The 11693-nt window shown below is 47.0% G+C and overlaps 3 protein-coding genes across 3 annotated transcripts; 1 reads left to right on the top strand and 2 right to left on the bottom strand.

The window, feature by feature from the left end:
* Positions 1 to 2062: 2062 nt before the first annotated feature.
* LOC103742648 (histone H3) lies at positions 2063 to 3980 on the bottom strand. Its single transcript, XM_029568607.1, has one exon. It carries the CDS (start codon positions 3819 to 3821, stop codon positions 3411 to 3413), a length of 411 nt encoding a protein of 136 aa, XP_029424467.1. The 5' UTR covers positions 3822 to 3980; the 3' UTR covers positions 2063 to 3410.
* Positions 3981 to 4804: 824 nt separating this feature from the next.
* On the bottom strand, positions 4805 to 5372 carry LOC103742644 (histone H2A type 2-A). The gene has a single exon (XM_008843710.3). The coding sequence runs from the start codon at positions 5311 to 5313 to the stop codon at positions 4921 to 4923; it is 393 nt and encodes a 130-aa protein (XP_008841932.1). The 5' UTR covers positions 5314 to 5372; the 3' UTR covers positions 4805 to 4920.
* A 145-nt stretch (positions 5373 to 5517) lies between these two features.
* Positions 5518 to 6141, top strand: LOC103742645 (histone H2B type 1-H-like). Its single transcript, XM_008843711.3, has one exon. It carries the CDS (start codon positions 5671 to 5673, stop codon positions 6049 to 6051), a length of 381 nt encoding a protein of 126 aa, XP_008841933.1. The 5' UTR covers positions 5518 to 5670; the 3' UTR covers positions 6052 to 6141.
* Positions 6142 to 11693: the final 5552 nt, after the last annotated feature.

The following is an 11693-nucleotide window of genomic DNA, read 5'->3' as shown; positions in this document are numbered from 1 at the left end:
GTTAGTTCTTATTCATAGGACAAAGTTTTACTTAGATGAAAGTTCATTAGTCCCACATTAAGTTATTTATCCCCTTTGGGGTCTATCTCACACTTTGGACACTAGTTGTGGGAATTTGGGCAAATACTCAGAGTTCCTTACTCCGTAAAATGGGGATGATAAAAAATCTACCTGCTTTGCAGGGTTGTTACATTGACTAAAGGAGCTGTGACAAAAAGCACAGGTGGAAGTCACAAAGCTTAAGGAACATGCTGATATCAATTATTCAGTGCACAGTGTGGCCCAGTTAATACTACCTTTGCTTCCTTCAGCTGTTCTCTCCTGGTCTTTGTCTCTCTCCAGCTATCTTTTTGAGTTTTAGGCATTCTCCCATCAAAGTTCTTATGTGAACCAGGTGCAAATCTTGGTCTTTTCTTTTTAAAAGATTTTATTTTTGTTCTCTAAGTATATTCAGACCAGTTAAGGGGTTTGTAGTAGAAACTACAACATGTTTTTTTGTTTTGTTTAGTTTGGTCTTTTTGAGACAGGGTCTCCCTGTAAGCCGCAGGTGGCCTGAAGTTACTAAATAGACCAGGCTGGCCGTGAACTCACAGACATCTGCCTGCTTCTGCCTCCCAAGTGATGGGATTAAAGGTGTGAGCCACCATGCCTGACTCAAAGATTTTGTTTTTATGGGTGTGTGCATGTGGGTGCAGGTACCTGCAGAGGCCAGAAGAGGGTGTTTGATACACAGGAGCTGGAGCTACAGGCAGTTGTGAGCCACCTGATGTGGGTGCTGGGAATCAAGCTTGGGTCCTCTGCAAGAGCAGTATGTGCTCTTAACCATAGTGTCACCTCTGTAGCCCTGTCTCCTCTAACTCCTGGGTGGATCTCATCTGGTTCTCTGTCTTCTGTTATCCTTTCAGCTATCTGCTGAGGGCCTCCCCACAATTACATCTAGCTGAGCCACTTTAATAGGTTAAAATTTTCAACTCCTGACAGACTGTGCTCTTAGATAACAGGAACCTTGGTTTTAGTGTCATGGGCCTTGATGTGTCTTCTTGATGCACTTGCTTTTCTCCGCTTCATGCTCTACCTGACTGAAATCTATCTACTAGCTCCTCAGCCGAAAGTTCTTTCCCTGTGCATTCTCCAAATGCCAAGTCACCACATCTTTTTAATTGCATCTCCCACCCCTTTTACTCAGCTATTTTCACCTCAACCACTGTCTTAGCTGAGGCTACCATCAGCTGTATCAAAACCCACAATCCAGTTAATAATGCCAGTTTTGTGGCTGACTTTTTCCAGAAGAACCTGATGAGAATTTTTTTCCCTTTCTCTTTCCTTTTCTTTTTTCACATTTGTGTGTGTGTGGGGGGGGGGCGGTGCATGTGCACCCTGACTGGTGTGGAGATCAGAGGACAACTTTCAGGTTGGTTCTCTCCTTTTACCATGTGGGTTCTGGGAACTGAACTTGGATCCCCAGGCTTAGCAGCAAGTGTCTTTACTCTCTGAGCTATCTTGTGGACTTTATTATAATTTTCAAGAGACTGAGTACTTTAAAAAATATTTTGATTATTTTTATTTTATGAGTGTATTGCCTGCATGTATGTAACTGCACTGTGTCATGCAATGCCTGCAGAGACCAGAAGAGGGTGTCAGATCCTCTGGAACTGGAGTTACAGACGGCTGTTAGCCGTCTTGGATACAGTGCACCTACTTGCATGCAGGCAAAACACTCATATACATAAATAAATAAATAAATAAATAAATAAATAAACAAACAAATAAATGCAATCCTTTTAAGCACAAAAGGGGTGTTTTCTGAGCAGAATTAATCAAAGAAAATCAACTAAAATGTATTCAGTCTTGGGCTGGAGAGATGGCTCAGCAGTCTAGAGCACTGACTACTCTTGCAGAGGATTTGGGTTTGGTTCCCAGCACCCACATGGTGGCTGACAACTGTCCAGTAACTCCAGTTCCAGGGAAATCCGACACCCTTTTCTGACCTCCACAGGCATGACAAAACATGGGTGCACTTAAATACATGCAAAGCAGAGGCAGAGGCAGGGGCAGGGGGCAGAGGGGCAGAGGGGCAAAGGGGCAGAGGCAGAATCAGAGGGAGAGGCAGAGGCAGGTAGATCACCATGCGATGGAGTCCAGCCTGGTCTACAAGGTAAGTTCCAGGCCTGTTGGGGCGATGGGGAGACCCAGTTTACTACAAGCTTTGCAAGATCTTGTCCCACTACAACCAATTAAACAACCTCGGTCCTTGTCTTCCATTCTAACCTACAGAGCTGGGCTCTGGGGACTCCCAGGTGCTGGCAGAGAAAAGAGGGAGACATGCTGTGTCCCTGATTCAATGACCACCAGTATATTGAACTCAGAAAGACTTGGGTTGGATAACTTCTCAAAGATTTAGACAAAGTCCAAGTTTCCTTCTCAGGAAAAATTCCCAGAAGCCGGAGACAGTGGACTAGAGGAGGGAAGGTCACCACTAAGATCTAGGTCCCAATGACCTTAGCTAATTACCAATGTCCTCAAAGTTCAGGCCAAACATCCAATCTCAACAGACAACTGTGTCCAGGCCAAGGAAAAGCAGAGGACAATTTGAGCTTGCAGAATGCTAGACAAGGGATAGGAGATACTTGACATCTGGGGTCCATTCCTATCCAGAACTGTCTCCACCATTATTTGACAGTTGTGCTGGCATTTAAAAATGATCAGGTGGGAATAGGGGAGGAAACGAACTTGTCAAGTTGATGTATGCACAGAATCCTGAAGGATAGGTCTCAGCAATGAATGTTAATTCCTAGTTGTCAGACTACCAAGGCCTGAGAGGGAGAATAAAAAGGAAGGGTGTGACTGTGTCACTGGATATTGCTGATACTACTGACAACCCAAGATGTAATCCCCAAACAATGCCCTATAGAAACAGCGACTACATTGAGTACTCAGGTCTAGTAATCTAGTATGGCAATTATGGGCTGGAAGTCAGGTCTCCTCGATGGCAAGGCCAGCTCTGCCTCCACCTTGCTCAGACCTGTTGTGAAGGATACTCCCGAAGCCTCCTATATTCCATCCCATCTTGCCTGTTTAGTCCCGCTTGGGACAAAGCTGTTGGGCAACCAGAATGCTGTCCACTCACTGGTAGGCCCGGCATTCTCCAGTTTCCAGTGGATCAGCTCTGCCTCTACCTGCTTGCCCCAGCCCAGTGGAACTGTGAGCTGTATATCTGACTTCTGGCTCTTGGCCTCCCAGACCCAAGACCACACAACACTCTCAGTGGCACTCTCAGGGGGTCACCCCCTCCTCCAGGTTCCACCGGAGGCAACCCCGCTCAGACAGTACAAAGTGAACAGCTCCTTCTGAGGGCCTGTGGGTGGCTCTGAAAAGAGCCTTTTGTTGGTGGTCTAAGAACTCGGGATGACTCAAGCGCGCTCCCCGCGGATGCGGCGGGCCAGCTGGATGTCCTTGGGCATGATGGTGACACGCTTGGCGTGGATGGCGCACAGGTTGGTGTCCTCGAAGAGCCCCACCAGGTAGGCCTCGCTGGCCTCCTGCAGCGCCATCACCGCCGAGCTCTGGAAGCGCAGGTCCGTCTTGAAGTCCTGCGCGATCTCGCGCACCAGGCGCTGGAACGGCAGCTTGCGGATCAGCAGCTCGGTGGACTTCTGGTAGCGCCGGATCTCGCGCAGCGCCACGGTGCCGGGCCGGTAGCGGTGCGGCTTCTTCACGCCGCCAGTGGCCGGTGCGCTCTTGCGGGCCGCCTTGGTGGCCAGCTGCTTCCGCGGGGCCTTGCCACCGGTGGACTTACGGGCCGTCTGCTTCGTGCGGGCCATGGCCGAAGGAACCGTGCGCGAGACAACAGAGGAGACGCTGCCCAGAGAGCGCCAACGCAGCCGTCTTTATACGTACCGGCTTCCCAACGGGGCGGAGAAACCCACTCGAAAGTCCCGCGCTGCCCGGCCATTGGCTGTGACGTCACCCACACCGGCGCCTCCGATTGGCTCGGGCCGGCCCCCTACCCACCCCCACTCCCACTCCCACTCCGCCGCGCTCCACCCAGCCAGCAGTTGGCCTGGCCCTGGTCCCACTTTCTGCGCGCTTGCAAGTCATCTTGGTTGACTGCCCACGCCCTCCTAGTCTTCCTACCGCGGGGCTCCGCCCAAGACGCTCCCGGACCTGCGCCCAGCGCATCTAGAAACGAAACCCAGGTCTGGGCAGGCAGGGCAGACGGCTCTGAGTTAGAGGCCAGCCTGGTCTGCATACTGAGCTCCGCGGTTAGCCCGGGCTCCGCCGGGAGACCTTGTGTCCAAAAGAGAACCTGGGGGCCGGGCGCGGTGACGTCAGCACGCCCTTGATCCCAGCAATCAGGAAGCAGAGGCAGGCGGGTCTGTGAGATGGGGGCCAGCCTGGTCCACATAGTGAGCTCCAGGACAGCTGTGGGTACAGGGAGACCATCTAAGAAATCCACAACACTAGACCAGTGAGGCCAGGACCCAGACCTTCCGCAGCCCGTAACTTTCACGGGGCGGCCGTGGTCACCACGTCGCGTAGACCTCATTTAACGCTGGGGCGCGAAGCTTAAGAAGGGAGGTAGAGCAGGTAACTATCCCCGAACTCCAGAACACCTGGGGACAGCGCGGGCCCAGGTGCATGCAGCCGAGTGTCGACTTGGAAAGGGCCTGCGGACACACTGGCCAGGACCAACCGCCCACTGACGAGCCGGGGGCTCAAGACCAGAAGGGAGGGCAGGGCAATCGGGGACTTGGGGAGCAGCGAGTACGGCGGCTGCCACCGAAAGCCAGCAGAACGGCTAATGTCTAATGTCACAACTCTTTAATCTGAAACAGTGGGTGGCTCTGAAAAGAGCCTTTGGTTTTGCGGGGTTCCGTTCTTCGAGTTGCGGTTGGGGCGGGGGAGGGGAGCACGGGAGCCTCACTTGCCCTTTGCCTTGTGGTGGCTCTCGGTCTTCTTGGGCAGCAGCACAGCCTGGATGTTGGGCAGGACGCCGCCCTGGGCGATGGTCACTTTGCCCAGCAGCTTGTTGAGTTCCTCATCATTGCGGATGGCCAGCTGCAGGTGGCGCGGGATGATGCGAGTCTTCTTGTTGTCGCGGGCCGCGTTGCCCGCCAGCTCCAGGATCTCGGCCGTCAGATACTCCAGCACGGCCGCCATGTACACCGGCGCGCCGGCGCCCACACGCTCCGCGTAGTTGCCCTTGCGCAGCAGGCGGTGCACGCGGCCCACCGGGAACTGCAGGCCAGCGCGAGAGGAGCGCGACTTGGCCTTAGCTCGGGCCTTGCCCCCCTGTTTGCCACGACCAGACATCACAGCGACGAACAAAACAATGATAGCTTACAACTGACAACCTCGAAAGAAGTCACGGACGCTGCCGCCTCACCCTTTTATAGGCAGAACTGGGATTGTCCGCTGGCCACGCTCATTGGCTAAGCAGGCTCTCGTCACGACGACCCATAGGAGAGCGCCAGTAGAATACTCTCATTTCCATACTCCCGTCTCCTTGGCTTTGGCGCTGCTGAAAACTCGCGAATCACATCCCGGTGGGACCAGAACCTTCATTTGCCTGCGCCCTCTTTAAGTACCGGTTGTTCGCGCTCGCAGCCTCCTGCCTCCTGGTGCTGTAGCTCGCGGTGTCGTGGTTGCTTTGTTACTTTGCTTTTCGCCATGCCTGATCCGGCCAAGTCCGCGCCAGCTCCCAAGAAGGGCTCCAAGAAGGCGGTCACCAAGGCGCAGAAGAAGGACGGCAAGAAGCGCAAGCGCGGCCGCAAGGAGAGCTACTCGGTGTACGTGTACAAGGTGCTGAAGCAGGTACACCCCGACACCGGCATCTCCTCCAAGGCCATGGGCATCATGAACTCGTTTGTCAACGACATTTTCGAGCGCATTGCAGGCGAGGCGTCGCGTCTGGCGCATTACAACAAGCGCTCGACCATCACGTCCCGGGAGATCCAGACAGCCGTGCGCCTGTTGCTGCCCGGGGAGTTGGCCAAGCACGCCGTGTCCGAAGGCACCAAGGCGGTCACCAAGTACACCAGCTCCAAGTAGAGTCCCCGCTAGTGTGGCGCACGCCAGCCCTCCTACTATAAAGGCTCTTTTCAGAGCCACCTACATCCTCACCGAAAGAAGCTGTCTCAATTTTGGGTAGAGTTGGTGTTGCTTGTCCTGAGGTTTTTATGTTCTTTTGGCCTTTCTGGTTATGTAACAATTACCAGCCTTGCTTTCTGCTTTTAGCTATCTCTGGAGTTCGCGATGTACAGGTATGTACCCTAGGCTGATGGAAGGGCGATGTGGGTTGCTAAGTAGAGGTGTAGAAAGTATATAGCTACAGCTGTGGTCTTGGAAGTACGTTGGTTATTAATGTATTAATGTTTACTTCAATCTTGCTCTTAAGTACGTAAGTTACTGCAAATCCTTTAAGTTATTTTTCTCTAGTATATGCTTGCCCTGTCAGCTGGAGATTGTCCAGTTATGCTAGGGATGTTTGATTTTTTTTTTTTTTTTAAATCTAGGAATACTGCTGTCATCTTTTCCTCCTACTTGGAATACTGTAAATAACGTACTTGATAGCTGAAGAAGTACCCCTCCCCATTATAAGTTTCATTATATTTAATGGTTTCAGACAATGGGAAAAATTATTTCTGATCCAGAATTGGGAATGCTTGAGGAGAAAGGCCAGGTATGATGACTTAAGGGAGGGTTATTTACTGAGATGATTCTGAGTGCTTTGGGAACTCAGACTTTTGGATAGGAATCAATAATGATGTCATTGAATTTAAAGATCGTGCCCCCCCTATTGTTTTTATCAGTCATTGGTTCTACATACAAGCTCCAGTTAAAGAACCTGTGGCAGTGTCCTGGACCAGAAAGACTCAAAGTCAGATCAGCAATATCTTAGTACTACATCAGCAATACCTGGGATCTATGAAAGTGAGCAGTGTCTAATCTTCACAGTTTGTGTATTAACTCCATAAGCTTTATGGGTGATTAGTATTATATTTTGAGGGTATGATTATAAATCTTCCTGAGGACTAGCTTCAGGTAAGAGTGAAGTCCCTAGGTTTTGGTTTGAACAGCTAGGTAGACACTGTTATTAGGATGGAAAACTGAGAAGCAATGTAAGTTGGGAAACTAAACGTTTATCAAGCATTCTGATCTGAATTTGACAAACTTACTCAAGTGGATATGTAGAGTTGCACATTTGAGAGATTGAAAGATGGGGGCTTCAGCAAAGATCACACAACCCTGCCTTTATGAATTAACTGAACACAGAATGGCATCATGTTAAAATATTCTAGACTGTTTCTTCATATGTATTTGTCATGGGCTATAATTTAGTAGAGGATATTCCTATGAAGTATCATTGACAGCATTTTTTTTTTTTAATTCTGTTTTGTTTTGTTTTGTTTTTTGAGATGGTCTTGTAGCCCTAGCTGGCCAGGAACTTGCTATATAGACCAGGCTGGCCTGGATCTCACAGAGAACTGCCTGCCTCTGCTTCCTGAGTGCTGGGATTAAAGGTAATACAGTCACCACACCCAGCTAATAATTTTCTTTTTATAATAGTACTGTCACACATGTGTTTCAGAAAGCAGGGCACCCACCCCACCCCAGTCCTTAGGGGTGACAGGATTGGTTTAAAAGTTATCCCAGCTCCCTTCAGGGACCAATATCAATCTAACACTTAACATTTCAAAATAGAATAACCGTGAATAGAACAGGCAGAATGCTGTTATTTTGTTGGAAAGAAACTATTTTGCTTTCAAAAGATAGCAAAAAGATTGAGTAGTCTGTTATTGTGGGGGTAAAAATAGTAAGCAGAGGAGGAAACTTGGTTTATTTTTCTGTTGCTGTAATAAAATACTCCAACAAAATGCAATTTAAGGAGAAAGTTTATTTGGCTCACAGTTACAGATTACAGTGTGTCATGGCAGGGAAATCACAGCTGGTGCGTAAGAGAACTGGCCATGTTGCAGCCACATAAAGAGAAAAGAGCAATAATGATGAATCCATGCTAGTGCTGTTTCTTCTCTCCATTGTGTACCGTCAAGGGTCCCCTGTCTAGGGAATGGTGCCAACCACAGTAGATAGGTCTTCTACCTCACTGAAAGAAATCAAGATTACCACCCCCTTCCCAATGAATGCTGGGAGGCCCATCTCTCAGGTGATTTTAGATCTCATCAAGTTGACAACTGGGATTTGCCACTACTGGAGGACTCAGGTGAGAATCAGAACTGATCCACTCAGAGTTCAGCCAGCTTTGGAGTCCTGCTATAACTTCAGACTTCCAACTGAGTCAGTCTCTCATATTCTTGCTTAGTTTTAACCTTAAAATATTTCAAGAACAACAATTTCCCAGAGTAAAAGAAATGATGTTTGGAACTTTTGTATTGAAAAGTGTCATACAAGTCAAAGACCTCATACACGTAAAATAATAAAAGATTTAATAGTGGCATTGCAGCTATATAGGAAAATGTCCTTTTTTTGTTTAATTTTATGTATATGAGTGTTCTGCCTACATATATATAAGAGCACCACTTATATGCCCTTGGAGGCCAGAAGAGGGTGTCAAATCCCCTGGAACTGAAGTTACAGATGGTTGTTAGCCATTATGTGGGTGGTGGGAACTGAACCCAGGTCCTCGGTAAGAAGAGCCAGTGCTCTTAACCACCATCTCTCCAGCCCAGAGAATGTCCTTCTTAAGAAAGATAAGCTATAATACTTAGAAATGTCAGCATGTTTACGGCTTATTTTCAAGTGATTCAGGGCTTGTGTGTGTGCACACATAATACAAGTTCAGTTCAGCAAATAGTAACAGTGAATCAGTAAGACTAAAGGGTTTTATTAAAATATTTGTGAGACCAAGGTTGAGGCATTCTAAGGAAAAATAGCATGCTTTGATATGTTATGATTCTAAATGCTTCCAGAAAGCAAGTACAGATACCTATTCAAAGACCAGAACTAGACTGAATTGGATCTTATAAGTTTATTTTTCTTTCCTAGTTTCCTGATTTTTATATTCTCAATCTCCTGGGATAGTTCTACTGGGAGACTTACCAGGAGTCTCAAAATTTTGTTGAAAGCAGTATTCTTGGGCTGGGGAGCTGGGTCACTTAGTAAAGTGTTTGCCACAGAAGCTTGAAGACCTGAGTTCATTCAGATCCCTGGCACCCACATGAAAAGCTGGGCATGGAGGTGTCTGCCTGTAATCCTTAGCACTGGGGACACTGGAGGCTGTCTGGAGCTCACCTGCCAGCTAATCTTGCTGAATCAAATCAGTGAGCTCCAGGTGCAATGAGAGACCTTGTCTCAAAAATAAACACATACAGATAAGGTAGAGAGTGATAGAGGAAGATGTCCAACACTGACCTGAGGACTCGTCACACATGAACATATTACACGTGCTATACCACACATAGCAAAAATAAAAATCTTGATTTTCCCTTTATAAACCGGTTTCTCATTCTTATTAGTAAATGCTAGCTCTTTTTATCAAACCTATACTCAGTTCACCAGTTTCATTCATATTGAGTATTTTCTCTTGAATTATTATGGCCCCTTCCTAAACAGCTTCTATTCCTCTCTTCTTCTAAGATCTATTCTTCAACAGTTCCCCCAAAAGATTTCCTTTAGTTTATTCTTTTATTTTATGGGGAGTGTTTTGCCTTCATGCATGTAGGTATACCGTGTATACAATGCCTGTGGAGGCCAGAAGTAGGCATCAGACCCCTGGAACTGGAATTACAGAAGTTTGTTAGCCACCATGCAGGTGCTGGAAACTGAATCCCAGACCTGCAGGAGCAGCCAGTGCTCTTAATTGCTAAACCAGCTCTCCAGTCCCCCAGAAAGATTTTTTTAATATAAAAACAAAAGTCAAGGTGCTGGGGATATAGCTCAATGGTAGAGTGTTTGCCTAGCATGTGAAAGGCCCTGGGTTTAGTTCCCAGTACCAGAAAACAAACATACCCTCTTAAGGCAAACTACCTTATTGTTTTAGTCAAACTCTTCAAAGAGCAGAACATCTCATTTAGAATAAAAGAATGAAAACTTATCAGTGACCTAAGAGGCACCTCAATGGCCTGTGTATTCTGATCCTCAACTACCTCTTTGCTCCCCTTCCCTATAAATCACTCCTTGGCTGCTTGTGTTAGGGACCTTCTTCCTACTATTTTTTGTTTTTAGAATATGCTCACAAAATATCCCATAGCTCTCTCTCTCTCCAGGCCTGTTCTCAAATATTAACATCAGACAAAGCCATTTCCACTCCCTGCTCTGGATTCTACGCCCATCTGTGCTTATTGCATTATATCCTTCAGCTGAAATGCAGCTCTGAGGTGGGATTATGTTTACTGCTGTAACTCTCAGTATGTTTTATGTCTGTGTACAGTGTGTGTGTGTGTGTGTGTGTGTGTGTGTGTCTCCCTCAACTATAGTTCAGGATGTACACAAATACTCATGATGGAGCCTGAACAAAGTATAAGTTTTGCTTTCACACTTGTAAGAATGAACTTTTAGTGAGAAAGGGAAACTGGTGATTGATGGTAATATCATTATATTGCTCACTCTCCACTCTTCTCAAGATTGTATTTTCTGTTCTCTTGTATTTTGTATCCCCAAAGCCAAGTGTTGACCACTATCTCCTCCATATGTAATTGGGTTTTAGCCCCAAATCCTGTAGAACCCTCTTAAAATGAAGTTATATTCCTGCCTTATTGTTAGAAATAAAATCCAGTGCTGCACAAAGAACACATGGACCAAGCAGAAAGTAGCTCGGCAAGGCAGATTTTACTTTTGCAAAAGGGAGAACTGCGTGATCAGTCAGATCCAGTAGGTAAGCATGGGACCCTTAAAGGTTTGAGGGGCTTTTATCCCTAATGCTAAAGAGCTGTGTCCCTCCCCATTGGCTGGGGTTCACTCTCACAGTCTTTCCCTGTTGACTAGTTTAAAGAATCAGCAGGGAGGGAAGAGCTCCACCACCCCAGGCCATCTGGCTCAGGAATGCATGAGGGCCTTTCCTTAAAGGAAAGTCTTACAGGGTGTGGTGTGATTAGAAAGATTAGAATTCCTTGTCATAAACCAAGTTTCAGGTTTTACAGAGTTTGAAAGAAAAGACTAATGTCTACATACTGTCTTACACTTAAGAACTCAGGCATTCCTCCACACTCTCATGCTTTCGTGGGAGATTTTGAACTATTTTGTCTACCTCATTGCCCAGGAGAGCCACAAAAAGTAGGCACAAAGGCAGGGTAGTGTTTCTTAGAAAATAAGCTTTGGGGGAAAAAAAATTTCCCTAGTAAAATAAGATAGTTTTCCATAATAACTAGGAAATAATTTCCCTGTTTTCTTTGGGTGAGGCAAACAGGAAAGATGCCCTGCTAAACAATATTTGGGGTTTTAGATACAAGAAGTTCATAAGATACCTATGCTGTATTCGATGCTCTGAATTACTAAGGGATTAGATGCAGCTGGTTTTATATTTAGCATTATAAATAATCTGGAATGACAGAAAGAGACAGGGAGACAGGGACACAGATGGGGAGTGGGGGTTGGGGGGAGTGGATGGGTCTGGTCTGGACAGAACAAGCCCAGAGTAGTGGCAGAAAAGTATGAACAGATTCTTTTCCCCAAGTAGGGTAACTATGTAACTAAATATATCACTGATTATCAGAACCAGTTACATGCTATGTTCC

This window comes from Nannospalax galili, unplaced genomic scaffold (genome assembly GCF_000622305.1).
Source record: "Nannospalax galili isolate Female #2095 unplaced genomic scaffold, S.galili_v1.0 scaffold22, whole genome shotgun sequence".
NCBI classification, from domain to species: domain Eukaryota; kingdom Metazoa; phylum Chordata; class Mammalia; order Rodentia; family Spalacidae; genus Nannospalax; species Nannospalax galili.
The sequence above is the reverse complement of the archived record's forward strand: the minus strand, read 5'-3'. Positions and strand labels throughout refer to the sequence as shown.

Excerpts from the sequence above, each read along its gene's own strand:
- LOC103742648 (XM_029568607.1), bottom strand. The coding sequence starts at position 3,821 with ATGGCCCGCACGAAGCAGACGGCCCGTAAGTCCACCGGTGGCAAGGCC.
- LOC103742644 (XM_008843710.3), bottom strand. The coding sequence starts at position 5,313 with ATGTCTGGTCGTGGCAAACAGGGGGGCAAGGCCCGAGCTAAGGCCAAG.
- LOC103742645 (XM_008843711.3), top strand. The coding sequence starts at position 5,671 with ATGCCTGATCCGGCCAAGTCCGCGCCAGCTCCCAAGAAGGGCTCCAAG.